Source organism: Argiope bruennichi, chromosome 3 (genome assembly GCF_947563725.1).
Source record: "Argiope bruennichi chromosome 3, qqArgBrue1.1, whole genome shotgun sequence".
Lineage (NCBI taxonomy): Eukaryota > Metazoa > Arthropoda > Arachnida > Araneae > Araneidae > Argiope > Argiope bruennichi.
In genome coordinates, this window is record NC_079153.1 from 34102329 (window position 1) to 34122626 (window position 20298).

At 26.5% G+C, this 20298-nt stretch overlaps 1 protein-coding gene across 2 annotated transcripts in view; it reads right to left on the reverse strand.

The window, feature by feature from the left end:
* LOC129963984 (centrosomal protein of 192 kDa-like) overlaps positions 1–20021 on the reverse strand; it is a 63188-nt gene extending 43167 nt beyond the window's left edge. Inside the window, exons 1-9 of one of the 2 annotated variants that reach the window (XM_056078626.1) lie at positions 19910–20021; positions 17473–17572; positions 12534–12745; positions 9811–9923; positions 9214–9361; positions 7553–7676; positions 6956–7013; positions 6672–6875; positions 2026–2293 (exon numbers count right to left, since the gene is read on the reverse strand). In XM_056078626.1, the coding sequence (XP_055934601.1) occupies positions 2026–2293; positions 6672–6875; positions 6956–7013; positions 7553–7676; positions 9214–9361; positions 9811–9923; positions 12534–12745; positions 17473–17572; positions 19910–19913 (1231 nt within the window). In that variant the 5' untranslated portion in view covers positions 19914–20021. Of the gene's footprint in view, positions 1–2025; positions 2294–6671; positions 6876–6955; positions 7014–7552; positions 7677–9213; positions 9362–9810; positions 9924–12533; positions 12746–17472; positions 17573–19546; positions 19667–19909 lie in introns of those variants that run through there. The other variant, XM_056078627.1, reaches the window with a different exon arrangement.
* Positions 20022–20298: the final 277 nt, after the last annotated feature.

Sequence of the window (20298 nt, forward strand, 5' to 3'; positions counted from 1 at the left end):
TCTGTTTTTGAAAAAAATTCATTGTTAGCTTAGAAGTATGGCATGGAGCAAGATCTTGTTGAAAGATACCAACACCACCAGCGAACATTTGCATCATAAACATAATTTCACTTTCTATTATAGAAATATATTGTTTAGATTTCATTATCCCTTCAACTGATACTAAGCTGCCAGGTTCTCCAAAAGTAAAATAACCTCAAAACATCTGTTTCTGAGGGTGCTTAACTGTTTGAATAAGATGTTGTTCCCTGATGGGTCCTCCGTCACTTCGCCTGACAAATCTTGGTCGAAACTCTTGCACAAGAAAATGCATTTCGTCACTGAAAACAACCTTCTTCCAACCTTCTGCAGTCCAGGAATGATATTTCCTGGCCCAATCCAAACGTTTTTTCTTCATTGCAAGTATTAATAATTGTTTTTCGATTGGTTTTCTTGCAAACCTCCCAGCTTCAATAAGCCTTAGTCGAACTGTCGATGAATCCATGCTCACACCAGTAGCTAATAATTCTCTCTGAAGATCTCTACTTGTTTTGCAAGGATGCATTGTACTATTTCGTACAAGAAATTTGTCTGTTCAAAGTGTGGTCTTGCGATTGTGTCCACATTTACTCTTTCGTTTTGGAGACATTGTCCCAAAATTCTTTTGCTGATTAATAATCCTAGAAACACTGGATTTTCCAACTCCAACTGGTGCAGCAATATTCCTCGCAGTCATAGAAGTATGCTGACTAAGGGTAACAATTACAGTCCTTTTCCTGGGAGTGATATCCATTGTTTAAATACACGTCAGAAGAAGAGAATTCACACAAGCGACCACTTCTTACAGCAACTGAAGTGGAAAATTTTCGGCAAGTCATGATCAAGTGGTCAAACCAGTTTAAGACTAGTCAAGGGTTGTAAGAAAATGCAGTTGAAACTGGTTTGAGGCAGAAAAAACAATTTTCTTAAAAAATATGTTTGTCCTGATTAATTCACACAGTACTGTATGTATATATATATATATATATATATATATATATATATATATATATATATATATATATATATATATATATATATATATATATATATATATATATATATATATTGGAGGGGGGAGACTTATTGAATTAATTATATTAATCAAATAAATAGTGAAACTGATGATTTTTTAGAATAGTACAGAAAATATCAATACAGAATTTTAATATTCTACTTTTATAAAAATATTGAAAATGAATATTGAAATTACAAAAACGACATTCTACTTTTTCTTCATTATATATTTTCCTTTATAATCAGCCAAAGAATACACAGTCTATCAGCAAATAAATTTCAGTACAAAATTAATTTAATGCTGTATTAAGCAAAATACAATGCTAAATTTTTGAAGATAAACTCAATTTATAACAGATGAAAATAAATTCAAAAATAGTTCAAATCTTTGTTTTAAATGTAGCAGAATGATACTTTTTTTATATATAAGTTTAAGTATGATTGCAAAAGTAAAAGAAATAACAATAAGGCTAAAAAGGTATCTTATATTCTTACTTTATCGGCATTATTTCAAATATTTAAATCTAATTTTCAAATAAATAGAGAGAACTGAAAGACTCCAATTTATAATATAATTAAAACTTGCTGACCTACTTAAACAATTGTTAGACATCATTTATAAATCAAATATTATAAAAACTGTTAGATGATGATTAAAAGAAATTTAGATTTGAAATTCCCATTATGCTTCTTACAGATCAAAACGAAATTTTTATGAAAGCTATAGACAATGCAATCAAAATAATGTTTTTGAAATTTAAAAAGAATTCCAAAAATATGTTTGCACTACTAAAGATAATGATTAAGCACACTAAAAAAGAAAAATTAACGACAGACAAATTTGGGTTTAGTTTTAAAAAACTATGAGCAAAATTCAAATTTTAAATAAAGAGAATGGTAAAGACAAAAATCTCATGCATTAACAAACAGAAATAAAATACAAAGGAAAATAAAATTAATAATTCTAAATATTGATTGAAAGGAACATACCTGGATCAAAACTTTGATTTTCAACAATTTGTTCACATACATTTGTGGAATCTTTTTTAATATTATTCATAAACACAGAACCACTTAGAACTACTTCTTTTGAATCTTCATCACCCAATACAGTTTTCGACTGATTTTTATTTTCAGAGTCTACTTCTTCATTTGACAAAGGACTGGCTTCTGAGCAATTGTTTGTATTTGGAGGAGATGGAGATCTAAAAGATGTAGATCGAGCAGACATTTCATCTGGCGAGAATTTCAAAGAAGTCTGGAAAAGAAGTTATATTGTTTAATGCAAAATCAACTTTAAATAGCTAAACTGGCAACATAGTTTAATAATAAATTTCAGAAATATAGAAAAATAGCATGTTGATAATACATGGGACTTAAAAACTTTATACGAGGTTCAATGGATTACTCTTTGCCCCTATAATTTATTTTTAGCAAATATATCATGCTTTTAAATAAATATTTTGATTTACAATTTAAATTTGCCATATTTAAATAGGTGAAAGTTTTCGTTATCATAGCAATGCATAGCCAATGGTAGCATCTATAACATGAATATGACTCTTTCACCATACTGTTAATTCATGGGTCTGAAAACTCTCCTGCTTTTGAGAATACAGTAAGATGTATTTATTCAATCAAAATAGGAGTGAAAGGAAAGATTAAAAGAGGAGTTATTTACATTTAACAATAAGGTGAACTCGGATCATTCAAGGACTTAGAAAGCATAAAAACTGCAGATGGCTCATAATATGATAAGAAAAAGACACTAATTCATAATAAAATACTTCAGAACATTTTTTTTATTTATTTTAAGGGGCCTAAACATTAAATTAAGATTAATAAATGGAAGATTCCTGTTTTAAACATTCAATAATTAATTTTCTAAACACATAATTTTTTATATTAAAACCTCTTTTTTATTGATTATTGAATTTTTTTATAACATTTTGAAATTAACTGTAGATAAGTTTGCTCACATTTAATGTTATTATATAAAATATTCTTTATACTAGTTTTGAAACCTTTTTTTGCCATTTGAACAAGCTATATAAGCAATCAATATACAATTTTGAATTAAAATAAAATAGTACAGTGAAAAACGACACAAAACACACATATGCATAAGAAGAAAAAACTGAAAGTAAAAGTATTGAATAGAGCAGAAAATAAGGTTAAAGAATAAAAAAGAATTCAAGAAATGCACTCAGTCTTCTGTGTCTCCACCCCTTATCGAGGTAGAATAGTTGAAAAGTGGTAATCTCAGAATACTGAAACAAATAGTATGGGAGAACGGGTGCATTTGGTAATTTGCTAATATTACAGTTAAAAGGCACTAAATGGCAGTAGAGGTGACAGGAAAAGGAACTTCATACGCTCAGAAGTTTTTAGTTAGCTTCCTATGAACTTGCAGACACTAAAGGACCAACGGTTATTTTTTGCTTGAAAAGTAATTATTTACCACTCTCTTGATTTTTTTTCTAGAGTATACAATATTAGCAATGAAATTTATTGCATGTTACATTTAATATTTTGACATTCATGAATATATGTCTTTTACTTAATTTAATATTTCTGAAAAAAAAAAGAATAAAATAAAAATGGCAAGAAAGGGCACATTGGCAGTAATGAAGCAGTTTGGCCTTATGTTTTGAATGATGTCGATGACTAATATTTTTTTCAGTCATGGTTAGAAACAGAAAGAATACTAAAAATCGAGCTTCGACTCCTGGGATGCCATTTTTGAAGCAGTAAAAAGAGATATTTCATAAAGAATTGTCGAATTCAGAAGCTGCAAAAAGTATGGGATACCTTTGCTTTCCCTAAAACACTGCTGCCAAAAAGCTTCAAAAGCCGGGAGTGTCTATCAATCAACGTGAAAATTTTTTTATTGGGTTGGCAACTAAGTAACTGCGGATTTTTTTTAGAAAATCAAAGACAATTTTTTCATGGAACTAAATAACTTTATTCTGTAATACATTGCCCATTTTGATCAATGACCTTTTGCCATCTTTCAGGCAGCATCATAATCCCACGTTCATAAAACTTCTGGTTTTTATTAGCAAAAAACTGAATCAGGTATGATTTGACATCATCATCATCATTACTAGTTGGGTGGTAAGAGTTCAAAGTAGACAGTTCCTTTGTAATCCCACCAAACTGATAACAAAACCTTCTTTTGATGAATATCAGCTTTTGATGTTGTTTGAGTTGGTTCACCTGGCCTGCTCCACGATCTTTTCCGCTTGATATTGTTGTAAACAACCCATTTTTCATCGCCAGTTATCAGTCGTTTTAAAAATAGATAATTTTCATTACGTTTCTTTAGCAAATCGCAGCTGTTAATGCGTTGCGTTAAATGCGTTTCTTTCAGTTCGTGAGGAAACCATGTATTGAGTTTTTGAACATAGTCAAGTTGTTTTAAATGATTTTCAATGCATGTATGTGATACATGAAGCTTCTCTGGAATCTCACGTGTTGTACTGTGACGATCCGAATCGATTATTGCTTTGATTAGGTCGTCATCAACTTCAACTGGACTACCAGAGCGTTTTTCATCTTTGAGTGAAAAATCACCAGAACGAAATTTGCGAAACCAATTTTGACACTGCCGTTCTTTTAAGGCTTCGTCACCATAAACAGCACATAACTTTTTATGAGCTTGCGATGCGTTTTTCTCTTTGCGGAAATAAAAAAGCAAAATATGACGAAAATGTTCCTTTTGATTGTCCATTTTTCAACGAACGCCAAACGAAAACTACACAACCAATCAAAAAACTTTTTTTACTGATTGACAGCTGAATTGCCAACTATCAAATAACAAAATGTGTTTTACATTTGTACTACGTCTGCAAACCTAAAAACTCAACTGAAGCCATCTATGAGTGAAATCCGCAATTACTAAGTTGCCATCCCAATAGTTGTCAGGAGGAAGCAGATCTTGCAGAATGTGTAAAATGAGCAACAGATGTTTTAGTCTCAATCCGAGAGAAGTATTCAAATTTACTTAATAATTTGCTCTTTCATTAAAACGGAAAGTGCCTGATTCATGGAAAGGAAATCAATAAGTAGATGAGGACTGGTTCAGCTCATTTTTATAAAAAAAAAATATAAAAAAATAAAAAATAAAAAATCTCTTCCTTATCCATTAGAAAGTCTGAAGCAGCGAGTCTTAGTCGGGTTATCTCATTCAATAAAACATTTTGCATGCATTTTTTTAAATGCAGTGTTACAACAAATACAGTTTCGGACTTGCGGACATATGGAATATAGATCAGACATATTCTATAGCCACTGCTCTCTCACTGGCTACAATCGAGATCTATATAAAGCCAACTTTTAAGCTGCTGGAATAGTACACTGAACTCAGACATATTTCCCAATTCAGAATTTCTTCCATGTAATGGACCATCCTTAAGCCACATCTAATATATCTCAGTGAATCTTTGTTTTTAGATTCCATTTGATCCAATCTGATATCTACTGACTCCAACGCAACTTCTGCAACAGAGTGTGAAAGAAATGGCATTCAACTGTTGCAGGTGTTATCATCACCAGACCCTAAAGTTTTGATCCCACACACTGTTTCACTGTTGGAAGAACCACGGACATTATCAAAGGCTGGCACGAGGCAAGGAAAAAGAAAAGGATGGAGGAAGAGGCAGAATGCCATTCTGACATTTATCCCCAAGAAAGATGTACTTCAAACAAGAAACAAGCCATTATGATAAGAGGATTAAAAACAGTAAAAACCAAAAGTTGTACACAATAAAAAAATGAAAATGGCAAGCTAAAAAATAGAAGAGTGACAAAAGATGAAATGCAAAGAAAGAAAATGAAATTCAGGAGACAAATCTTTCATTCTGAGAATAAAGAAGAATGGATATCTCCTGATGATGAAAAAAAATTTAATATTAACTGTGATTTGGTTGAGGATTCGGATTATTTGATTCAGAGTTTATCGATTTTGTATTAGCGAAACTGTTAATTGAAAATAAAAAAAAATTTCAAAATTTTTCGTCAATAAAATTTTAACCCAAAAGAGCCCCCAAGAATGGAATGCGAGTTTCCTCAAGAAAAGTTCTAAAATGACAAATGCATTTATTTTCGGAAATAAGGCTGAAATAGCAGTTGTCTCAGGGGCTGATTAAAAAATGTTTCTGTCACTGTCTTTGGACATTGGAGCAACAAAAATATAAAAACATTTTTGCAATTTGAAGTCAATCTCAATTCATTGTATCTTGATTAAGTGTTCCTAAATTTAAAAAAGAAAGAGCAATTTTAGTTAAATTCAATTAAATAAAAATTCCTAATTAAAATGTTGTTTTTTTTTTAATTTTCTTTTTAGATAAGAAACTATAGTATAATCAAGAAAAGTACAAATATATAATGCCAACCTGCCCCAGCCTGGGACATGTTAACACTGACAGAGTTAGCTCATTCAATTCGATATTGCTTGCTTATTTTTTAACCAAATTGTTATTAATTCCGTTTTACAATAGCCAAAGGATTTAAGAATCAGTACATATCAGTTTTTTAATCATTACCAAAAAAAAAAATTTACAATCAAAATTGGTGACCACTTGCCCTGTCTCTTCTACTAATTATAGTGAAATGAAAGGTTTACAAAATATTACCTCACTCAGTCTTTGAAGACTTTTAAGGAAATTCTGTTCAGCTGAACTTTGATTTAGCAGAATAGCTTGCAATTCTGAAGAATTTCCATCCACAAATGAGCAAGCATTCATAATCTGAGATAACTTTGAAACTTTATCATCATCAGAAACACTTCCATTTGGCATCAGGGTTTTAAAAATGGAATCATAAGCTGGATTAAAACTCTACAAAAGAGAAATGCTTTGTAGAATGAATGTTAGAATTATAAAATATCAAAATTGATATCTAGAGTAATAGATCTTACCTCAAACAATGAATCTCGGGTAATTCTGGATTCTTCATTACTGGCTTGGACATTTGAACTGTATTGAAACAAAAACATTTAAATAAGAAAACTGGATAATGCAAAATAAAACAAATAAATTTTTAAGTAATGTTATTGCAATCCAAATATTATACATAATATATATTATTATTACATAGTAAACTTTTATTAAATTAACATATATTACAAAATCAAAAGATTTGTGAAAACTAAATTGCAAGTTGTATTACTTACTATACAGCAAAAAATAGCCACATATTAAAACAATAAATAAGTAAGTAAATGACAAGATGTGTTACACTGTTTTAAAAATACACAATAAAAGAGTAAAATTATTAATAAAAAGAAATCTGAATAAATTAAAAGAAAATTCATAGCTTTTGATTAAAATAAAATCACAACTTTAAAAAAATAACTGAAAATTACAGAAAAAAAATGCAGTTTGAATTTTATTTTTGAGAACACAATATACTTATTTCAACTGATAGCATCAAAAATTATCTTTAAATTATAAATACATTAAAAATTAAAACCAATTAAGAAAAACTTAAATAAAATCAAATATAAATGTCTTACATTTGTAAAGATTTTCCAGTAGTATAAGAAGCACTATCGTGAATTGCTTCAAACTTTTTGAAAAAAGATTCTTCATCTTCCTTAGGGATCTTTGAAAGTGAAGGCAAATTTTTGAATGTCCGTGCTTTAAAAAAATAAGGTAAAAGATATGAATAATAGAAAAAGAGGTAAAGAAAGTGCATCTTAAGAAAACAATTTTATGTAAATGAATTATTTTCCTAAAATGAAGTAAACAAATGAATGCCCCTATTAACTTCTTTCAAAACATCCCTATGTATTAAGAAAAATACATCTTTTAAGCATAAAACATAAAATCCATTTCTTCTTCTTATTTTACATAAAAAGGATAACTACTTCTTTATGTTTATATATTTTCTTTATCTATAGGTATAGAAGTTTACGACTTGCACATCATTATTTTCTAGTTACATGCTTTTAAAAAACGAACACCAAATCCAATTTACAATCCAAATTAAATACTTCTATTTATTCAAGAAACAGATACAATATTTCAATTTTTTAACAGCATTTAATTTTGGGCATAATAAGTAGGAGGAAAAGATTAGAAAATTAACACAGTTTAACGTTGATCTGATCTTACAGATATTATTTGCTTACAGTTTTTGAAAAACATTGCAATTCATTTATTCCATGCATGTTCTTAAGGCTAGATTTATTTATTCATCATAAGATAAAAAAAAAAAGGTACTTTTGATCTATCACATTAAATTATTCAATTTCTATTTTAAATAAGAGAATAAACACTCTTTATTAGAAAGAAATATGTCTAATGTTATAAATATTTGAGATTGAAAATATTTATTTTCTTAACAAGATTTATGGCACCAAGTTTGATGATTTGGTACTGCATAATTTCTACTTTTTTTTCTTGAAAATTTACAATCCTTTCATGAATAATTAAAAGCTTTGTTGCAATCGTTGATTACAGAGTTCTTGCTATGAATTCAGTTTAATTGATTAAGTATGGCAAAAGATCATAGGTGTTATTGACTATGATGAAACTGCTGAACTTGGCCAAGAAAATGAGCCCTTTTGCCACATAATGTTTAGAGTTTGTTCAGAACTCTATGAGTGAACTAACTTGAAATGTCGTAATATATTGAAGAATGAGTTCTACTTATTTTAGATTATCAGTTTGCTTTATTAATTGTAACTGTTTGAAATACAATTAATAAATTTATACTTGCACTTTCTTAATTAAAATCAGTTTCATCCATGAAACATTTGAACCATAACACTATTTTATGATAGGAAAACCCATTAAAAAATGTGCAAATATTGTTCATAAATGTTATAATTGTAAATTGGCAAAAGTTATGAGCAAAGAAATATACATTTCAAAAATGATTTAATATAAAATAGTCAAGAAATATTGATAAAATGAAATATAGCCATAATTTTTTAAAATTAAATATGTTGAGCATAAACAAATTTATAATGACACTGAATAAAAAAGCATTAGTTTAATTCTTATGAAAGAAAATCAATAACTACAGAATAACTACAGTATTCATTGAATTCAAAAGATGAATAACAGTATTGAAAAAGAATTTATATAATAATTAAAAGTACACAAATAGTTTTTTATAATTAAAAAATAAGGAGAAAAAATATTATAATTGATTTAACAAATTTTTTACTGGTAGGGTCTTGCAATGCAGAAAGAGCATCATAATCTAAATTCAGTTCTGGGATATTTGTACCATCATATTCTAAATCAGAACTAGAATTTCTATCATCTCCATCAAAACCTTCTTCAACATCTTGAACACTTATTGATGGAAGTTCCTACACAAGGGAGAAAAAATTGAATACATTTAATACTAAATTTAATTATGTCATTTCAAAATATTCTGCCATTTAAATAAAATTTTACTGAGTTTTTTTTATAAATTATATTTTATAACAAATATAAAACAAAAAGATAAAGCAATGGCTTTTCTTTTAACATTTGTACTTTTGAGGAAGCATGGCACACAGCAGATTTTTAAATGATTTAAATAAAATGTTTCACAAAAATGTTATATAATATCCATTATTTTGAACCACAATCATATATATATTACAGAAAGAGAGAATATTAATATTTTCTTACTGATACTTCATTATATTTGTTTATGAATAAAATGCGTATAAAAATATGCTAAAAATTACAATAGTAGCAATATATAAACATTACAATATTTGTTTAAAAACCTATGTAAGTAATAAAAAAGAATTCTAAAATATATTTATACTTTATCTTTTAAAGATTCAACTTTACTGTTCTCATCAAGCTTAGATTCTTCTTTATTTCCCTGTTGTTCATTTTTTATAAAGCAAGAAGTAGGTAAAGACATGTCTGCTACATCTGAAATAAAGTGAAGCATTCAGATGAAATCAATATGAAAATAAATAAATGAAATTCAAAAAAATTATATACCCATGATATAACCATAAAAGATAAATATCAAAAGTTTTTTAAAGGATTTCAAGGCTTATTGAAGAAGAAAGTAGTCTAACTAAATAAATAATTAACTTTTTAAGAAAATAAAAATGTATTTCAAGTAACAAAATTTCAAGAAGATTTAATGCACTTTGTTAAAAAAAAATTTTCAATGTAAAAAAATTAATTTTGTTGAACTTAATTATTTTCCTAACCAGATTTATGCAAATAATTAACATTTTTATTTTCTGATAAACTAAAGATTTTAAACACATTTTCATAAGCATTGAATTATTCACAAATGATAATTTGTGATAAACTACAGATTTTAACAAGGGGAGGGCACGGGGTTAAAATCTGAGATAGGGATGAGATTTAGCATAATGATAGCATACATTTAGAATGTTCATTCACGAAAATATTAAAACGCAATGGCCAGTCAATTTCGAGAAAATTGTCCTCAAACTTTTGGTAAAGCTTATATGCTGATAATTCGACTTTCGTTGCGATGACATGGTTGTCTAGGCAACCATCTCGTATGTGGAAAGTCAGGATTCAAACCTGGCTAGGAATTTTTTCTTCTTTTTTAATAATTTTTATTCAATTAAAAATTTACAAATACTCTTAATTAATATATTTTTAATCTTTTCATCCAAAATAAATATTTATTATTAAAATACATAATAAAGTTAAAATTTTAAAAAAAGATTATAAATATAGATGCATTTTTTAAACAAAATAAAATTATTTAAATTTAATTAACTATTTACAGATAGTTTTAATTAATAAGCTACTTATTTTTATGCAAGAATAAATGCTTACAATTTTAATACTTAAATTATAATTTAATGTTTAAAGGAAAAATAATTAAAAACGTAACATTAATTTTTACAGATAATTTAACTTGTTTGCATCTTTTTCAAACAATTAATTTTCAAATTCTCGGATTTTAATAATAATAAATTATCAATTCTGACTCAACAAGGCTGTATTTATAACAAAAATTGACGGGAACAGCTGATATTTGTTAAATATATAAGCAAATTTCCCTAACTGCAGTAATCAAAAGAAATAGTAGAGAGCAGGTGTTAATTTATTGAATGCATAGGCAGATAGTTCAAAGCGTATTAAGGGTATACAAAATTCTTATTTAATCGAACATGATCAAGAAATAAATTCTTGCGAAGATAGTGTAAAAATCCAATCAATTGTACATCGTCATCAACAATTTTTAATAAGATAAGGTATGCATGGTATGCTGCCCAGCTTTCTGATGAAAGAGAGATATTTTTAAATGCAAATGAAGTTTGTTTTCCCCATAGATCTCTTAAAGAAACCTTACTCTTGTGGACAATCATCATTTATCAGTTGTGCAAGATGTCAAAATATATTTTGTTTCCAATGCTTTTACTATAGTTACCATTCTGGTTTTTGTATATGATCGAAAGTAAATATATATAGGATAAATTTTTAGAAATATTGAATAATTTTTTTTTACGATGTGAGTATTTATAATTAATAATTATCACCATATATATTATATTTATTACTATTTTTTAAATATTAAATTACAATTTAAGTATTAAAATAATAAGCATTTATCCTTGCATAAGAATAAGTAGCATATTAATTAAAACTATCTGTAAAGAGTTAATCCAATTTAAATAATCTTATTTTGTTTAAAAAATGCATTGGTATTTATAATTTTTTTCTTTTAAAATTTTAATTTTATTATTATGTATTTCGATAATAAATATTTATTTTGGATGAAAAAAATTAAAAACATTAATTAAGAGTATTTGTAAATTTATTAGAATAAAAGTTATTAAAAAAAGAAAAAAATTCCTAGCCAGGTTCGAACCCTGACCTTCCCTATACAAGACGGTTACCTAGACAGCCATGCCATCAGGACAGGAGTCAAGTTATCAGTATATAAGCTTTACCAAAAGTTTGAGGACCATTTTCTTGAAATTGACTGGTCATTGCATTTTAATATTTTCATGAATGAACATTGAACATGAATGAATATACTATCATTATACTAAATCTCATCCCGACCTCAGATTTCAACTCCATACCTTCCCCTTGTAAGATCAGAAATTTTTTTAAAAAGAATTTTAAGATATAAAGTTTTTTTAATCAGAAAATAAATCAATTTATTTTCTGATAGACTAAAGATTTTAAACAAATTTTCATAAGCAGTTAATTATTCACAAATGACAAATCTGCAACATTTTAGTTAACATATTAGCTTTAATATTTAAATGAATATTTTTTCTTGATTGATAATTAAAAAAAGGCATCAATTATTTTTTAAATTTCAACAGAATAAAAAAATTTGTTGCAGACTTATCAAGCACAAGATTTCCAGCATTATTCATATAATGAAAAAGTATTTTTATAATTTAAATTGAGCTCATAAACATTTATAATATTGCTTATAATTAAATTATATAAAAAATAAGATTTTGTTAACAGAATATAAGCGTTAAACAGAGAGATAGAAATAGCAAATCAAGAGAAAAGATTACAAACCTGAAAAATTATCCATGTGTAAAATACCAAGAGATGAATTTGCATCATCTGCAAATGACATCTCAGAAAATGATTTGAATTTTTGCTTTAGAAAAGAAAAATTTGGAATGTTTGTAACTTCAGTCAAGGCTTGAAAAGATGGCTCTTCCCGAGGATTAAAAGATACATTGGCCTCAGAAGCAGCTAACCTCTTTGCAAAAATATTTTCTGATCTGAGAGAAAACAAAAACAAAATTATAGCCTTTATTTTCCTCCCATAAAATATCAATATTATTTAAAAGCTTTTAACATGCAAATCTAGAATTTCAGCTTGTTTTACGGTACATGATCCTTTTACTTCAAGCTAATAAAGAAAATTTAGTTTTATTCATATTCCATTCTAAAAATACAGGAAACTACTTTGAAATAGACATTTTCATTTGAACATGATTCAGAATTTTGTCACATCTGAGCCAGTACTCTTTGAACACCTTTTTACACCATAGAAGTGGAAAAGCACTTGAAAATTTATTTAACCTCTTGAACTGAAATGGCAAGTCCAGCTGACCATGAAATTTCTTTAACAAACTGACAATGACAAGTTGCATTTGCCAGAAATTATTGACAGTTGCACACCACAAAATTTTTCTTACAAAATTTAAAATTAAAAAAAATTTGTTTAATTAATTTCCACATTAATCCCTTCTCTTAAAATTAAGAAAATTATATTGCCTGTCTGAGCAGTACTGGCTGAAAATATATGTCGGTTCAAAGGGTTAACATGCAACTTCACGAATTCTAAGTATTATCAAATAAGAGGAAGGAATGGCTGTTTAATGCAGATTAATCTGCATCCAATTTTAATCTTTGGGAATATGATCTCAAATCTGCAACAGACTGATAACGTTCTGCCACTAAACTACTAAAACCCTATTAATTAGCATTTTCAAAAACAGTATTTCACAATTCCGACATCTTAAAATTCATATATTTGACCACTAACAGAATGATTCAGAGAAAATCTAAATGGAAAATAATCTCTTATAAATTTTACATTAAGAGAGTATTTCAAGAGTATTCAAGATACAAACACTATTATTAAAGCCTCTAAAGTGCAATATATTTAAAATTTAAGAGAGAAAAATAAAAAATTTATATAAAAATCTTTTCGATTTATATATTTAATTTCATATATTTATGACAAGATTATCTAATATCTTATTTAATTTTAAATTTATTTTGATTCTAATTACACTAACATTACTGTAAGACGAGGTAACTTCTGCATCCAATTGCTGATTAACAATGTGCTAACAGGAAAATAAATTACCTTCTTGGACATTAATTCCAAAATAAGATTTTCACTACTTTATTTTGTAATATATGCATTTTTAATTTGTACATTCAATAATTTTTTAAAAAATATTTTCATTAAATTGACAATTTTCAGCATTTTCAAATGGCAAGTGAAATTTTAAATCAAAGTATTACATATTAAGAACCAAGAAAATCAATAGTCTGGGTAAACAAGCTGGTTGCTAAAATTAGTTATGCTTCAATGAAATGTTATTTAAAATGGCTTCCAAATGAGAATTAAATTTCCAATCATTCACAATCCTTTGCAATTATAAAGATATAGCAATGCATCTTGTTATCTACTCATTTTATTTAATAATGAAACATTTATTATTTTAAAGTTTAGACACCAACAAAATTTCAAAAGGTAAATATGAAGCAAATATAGTTTTTAAAATCTTTTAATACAAATACATTTTTTGTCTTTTGGAAAAAAAAAAAAATATTCGAAATGATGCTTATTGACACTATTTAATTTAAAATGCAAATCAAATAGTGTCAGTAAGTAAGTAGCATATTCTTTGTGTACTTTATTACATAAAGTTACTGAAGTAGCTCTTCTTCATAATGCTTTGATTTGACTTACAAATATTATTTGAAAAAAAAATTATGTGTTCAAATGTAATAAAATTATTCCATTAAAATCATGCGGGGCACTGACAAATGGACATTAAAATTTTTTTAACTTTGTTAAAAAAATGCATTGAACTAATAAAATACTAATTATATATAAATTTGCATAATAAGGAGAAAATCAATAGTAATTTTTCAACTTATCTATATAAAATTCTATGCTTATCTATACATTAAGCCATTCCTAAAACAATTCTAATCTTTAGACCTTAACTGCAACGCTTTTTTTTTTTTTTTTTGACAGAGTAGGATAAGTACCATCACATATTGATAATGAATTATGCAACTATTCTGTGATGAAATGTCAGACAATTACAATGGAGGCCAAAAGTCGTACATCTACTACTTTTAAACCATAATCGTAAATATTAATTCTATTAGTCACGGACAATTTAATTTAAGAGTACACACACAGTTATTAGAGTAAAGGAATCGCAACTGATTGAATATGTTCTTAGTAAAATTTTCTTGTATAAAATATTATATGTAATATTTATTGATTACTTTCAAGTTCAATAGGATCATATATAAGACTATTTAATTCAGCATAAGGTGCATATAAATAAATTTTTGCATATTATTAACTTATAGGATAGAAGCCATTTAATTTTTTATTTTGTTTTCATATATTTGTTTAATTTAAGCAGTTCCACATTTTAAAAAACTGAATTTTGTAATTAGTTTTATTTCCCTCCTCCTACTTGCTTGCTGGTTTCTAAAATTTTGTATATTTAAGTATTCTTGATGACAGTTCACTATTTTAATACTTTTAGAATAAAATTATCAATCAACTGATTAAATTTTGATTTCACAGGGATTGTAAAACATAGTTGCGATTGAGAAAAAAAATTGATTTTGAAATTTAATAATATTAAAAATATTAAATTACAAATTTAACACAAAAAGTAAAAAATAATTTAAGTATAACTATTTCTTATTTTATAATACATTAATAAGGATTATAAACCATTTTTATTAAATTTATTCTTATCAGGCATTTCAGACATTTATTTCACAATGAGGGAAAAAAAAGTTTAAAAAAATTATAAAGATAAAAATAATTATTCTTCATTCAAAAATAATAATTCAAGGCATTGCATAGCATATATATTTCTCAAATTATTTGAGAACTTCTGCAATAAGACAACAGGGTGCATAATTTTATCTTAAAAAAATAAGCACTTTAAAGCATATTTCGAGGAAAAATAAGAACCAATGTTAATAGAGTATGTTTGCAAAGAAGGTGTTCTATTATGGTGAAATTAACTAAACTGGACAAATTAGTGTTCCATTTTACATAAATATACATACAGAATACAACTAGAAATTGCTGAATATTTTTCATAAGTATTGAAGTTATTTAAAAAGTATTTTATACAAGTTTCTTAGGAAAATTCCTTATTAAAGCCTCTTTACTGCATATATAAAACTACTTAATTGCATAGCAGTGAGCTTTATTATGATTTTTTTTTTTAAATTATACAATCACTTCATTAACATATTTAAAAAAAAGAGAGAAAAACGAACATAAGTAAAAAAAACCTAAAATATAAAAATCATGTAATTTTATTAATTACTAGCCATCATTTGAAACTAACTGGTTTGCTGGCATTATCGGTTTATTTAATTTCAATGAAATCTCTCAGATATAACTCCATATCCATGATTTTATCAACAAATTATATTTAAACTTCAAATTGTCACAGACATTAAAACCATGTCATTTTAAAAATTCTTATAATTGTGTAAATGAACTCATAACCTCATATAGGTATTAAAAGTTAACTTTCTTCAAGTGTTTGAGGCAGTGTCGAAATTTCAATTTCTTTATTCATCATGTAAATTACAACAATCTATTCTAATAAATATCAAAAAGGAAACAAAGAAAAAGCATTCTATTAAATATTTAATAGGACCCTTCCTATTTAGTTTCAACTGTGAAAGAAAACCGCATGATTAAATATTTGATAAAATTATGAAAACAACTTGAATTTCCAGCTAACAATCTACTGTTAAAATTAGGTAAATAAATAAATAAAAATAAAAATTGAAAAATCCAATTAAAATTTGGACAATTATAATGATATCAATAAAAAGACAATTTTCTAAACTCTAAAATGGTACAAAAATCAATTTTGTGCGATGATATTTTAAGGAGTTATCATGGAAAAATATCTAAATCTCACTTAATTTTTAGTTAATTAAAATTTTAAAAGAAAAATATTCTGTGATGTATATTCCCATCCTTCTATATATATCAGTACTGAATTTAGTACCTCCAGGGCAAACCACCTGGACTATAGAGAGCCAACACATACATTTTTATTATTAATACAGAAATAAACAAAAATTTCTGTATCTTTTCAGGAATTTCACTACCTATTTGTCTAGTTTAATTTGCTCAATTCTCTGATTAATAGCTCTTTTTTATCTTCAAAAAGAAAAAAAATAATAAATACCAGGGAGGGGGGGGGCACTTTTAGGACTCCTATATAAGAATTGATAATTTGTTTTAAGAATAAAAATAAACAGTTCTTAAAGACTTTAAATGATGCTATGTATTCTGAATATTATGGTTCAGTAACTTTTTATAATAGATTTCTTTATCTAGCTGACCTTTAAAAATTCATTTAAGAAGATAAAATCAGTTTGGCAGATACTAAAAAAGCTATTTTTTTAGAAGAATTTATTGATAACAAAGAAAGTTTATGAATATTGTTGTCATTGATTACTTGACTAATTAAGATTAATATAAAATATTTATGTTTCTTAAAATGTACAAATATGCAAATGATATTAATTTTAATCACAAGCAATGAAAGATAAACAGAAAAGGTATTATATGAAGGTGGACAATATTCACAGAAAAAATTTCATTATAATTCTAAATGAGAGAGACCAATAATATATAATATGTTAAATCTTTATACTTGTCCGAAAAACATTAGACATAAATAATTAAATGCAATACCTATTTGAATTTGGCCTCAATACTGTTGATGTTTTAAGAGGTGATTTCGGTGTTTTAGAAAGTGAGGTATCATCTAGAAATCCTTTATTCTCTTCCATAGCTATAAAGATATATAATTAAATTATATTGAATTCATTTATTGACAGATATTAAAACAGATATTAAAGTATACTGAAGAACAAACAAATAGAATCTTTATAGAATAATAGTTGAATCATAAATAAAATTGGATTTTTTTTTAAATTTTAAAGACGAATATTTTAAAAGATATTTATACAAAAAAAGATAAAGAATTCCACAAATTCCCTACTTTGCTTAAGAGCTAAAAATTACTTTCAGACATTAATAATGCTTTCTGGTCGTGCTTTTAAAATCAGTTTTCATATTCATGTTTTTTTTTTAAACATAAGGTTAGTTAAAGCTAAAAAATTGTAAAAATTATGTATAGAATGTGAGGAACATTCTATAAGCTCTTTTTTAGCATCTTATAATCATGAGTAAAATTACTTTCCTTCACAGAAATTAACATCATAGAAATTTTTACAATACAAATGATCATTTTATATTATAACATGAATAAAAGTCATAAGAAAAAAGAGCAGCAAAAACAATGAGGATATTTTTTCAGAAATGTAGTAGTCAGTTTGCAAGTTAAAAATTAAGAGGGAGCAATATCCCCACCCCCTCTATAGGGATAACTCTAATATAGTTTAGAAAAAAATTAATACGTTAATAAAAAAATGAAATTAATAGATTAGTAATCAGAATTCAACTACTACTTTAGTTTAAAAATATATCTACATGTACTACGGGCTGCATTATCTCAGCCCGAGTAAAAAAAAATCAGTAAAATTTCAAAGCAATTACATATATATTTCAATTTAAAATCAAATCAGTCTTTACAGGGAAAAAAAAAATTAAGAAACCAAAATTTTATATTGGCAGTACTGAAAACAATTTTAATCACAATAATAACATAAGTCATAAAATAAAACAAGATTAATTTCTTCATCAAGATCTCAAAATTTACTTTATTCAATAATGCATTCAGAAATAAATTACTTTCTTAGCCATAACAGAAATACATATTTAGAGGATCCTACTGATCAGGTCATTTATTTAACTTATATGTAATTTTGTCTTGTTCAAGTATGTATATGAACTAATAAATAATTATCATGATACAATTAAAATTAAATAATGGTTGACTGAACAGCTACTTTCAGTACATCTTTTTAAAAAACTCCGGTATTACAAATCAATGACAATCAACAACTACACAAACCTAGTGTTTTAAAGTAAATATTTTTTTAACAGAAAATAATGAGGATTTTAATTAGTTTTATATGCTTTAAATGAAAATCATTTAAAAACCAAATTTTAAAATTTTATAACATTCAAAAAATTGTTACATTATTTTATTTTTGCAATAAAATCCATCAAATTAAGGCTGGAGATTAAATTTATACAGATGTTTCAGGAGGAAATAAGCAAAACTGTTAATTGCAAATAATTAATTTGTTCAAAATGCAAAAAACAATGATTAAAAATAATAAATATTGTTTAAAAATTTCAAACTTGTTGAAAAAACGAAATATAAATCAAAATAATCCACAACTACTTTCAGATTCTGAAATTAATGATCATACACAAAAGATTTAAAAAAGATACAACATGTCAACACAAGCATCATGCAACAGTTTCCAAAAGCAAAATTTATAATTTCATGTGCATATAATCTCTTCGAAAGAAGGCTGAATATTCTGTTGAAATCTAAACATTCCAAAACATCCACTTTCAAACCATATATATCAATCATCACCCAAAACTTGTAAATTTAAATCTGTAAAGTTAGGTACCACAAAAATTCAAATTTATTTTCCTTAATAGCACAGGACGTAAATAATATATTATACATATTTATATATACAATGAAATATTAAAAGTAATTATTTCAAAGAAGAGGCTTGTCTAAAAACAGGATATGTGCAAATATATGCTAATAACTCAACGATGTGCTGCAAGAAATGAAAATTAAAAAATAACGTTTGTGTTATGTCAAAAAATATTTTACTTTTAATTTGTGCCTAATTTTCATTAATACCAGTAGATAGATGATGCCGTTTTGACAATTAAGGAAATAATGTTAACATAATTGCCAAAATAAGTTTAACGGAATTGCACTTCGCGCCAACGAAATACGCAAGATCAAAACAAAAAAACAGCTGCTATGCAGAGCAACATATCTGGAAACTGCGCATGCGCCTTTATTAAAGAAGCCAGGTTACAGAAAACTTAACAGATTCTTTGTTATGTTACGCCAGCAAGAATATGCAAATCCATACTCTCTGTAAATAAATATGTTAACCTTCACTCTTGTCTTTTCTAACTGTTTATAAACAAAATGAAATTTATGGATGAGAAACCTTTCACATACGCATAAGTCGATCTTGATCCGTCACATGGTCATCTCCTGAGAAGCAATTTCATTAGACTGAAGGTTTAATCAAACGATATAATAGTTTAAACAACATAATTTTCACGAATGCCTTCACGATTAACGACAGCACCATCTTTTTCATGAAAATGGAAAGATCTTTTTGGAATTAAGTGGAAGTGAACATTATGCTTGAGGCTCATGCCATTTGCGAAGTGCGAGGAAGGTGAAAAATGTGATAATATGAATTCCTATTTTTTCTCGATCAAGGCTACTATTTCATTATTTCATCAAATATTTAATAGTGAGATTTTCTTCCATTGTTGCAAGCTATTCTGTTCTGTTTTCTTCATTGGTGCAAGAAGGAATCTGCTTATAAGATCTGTTGC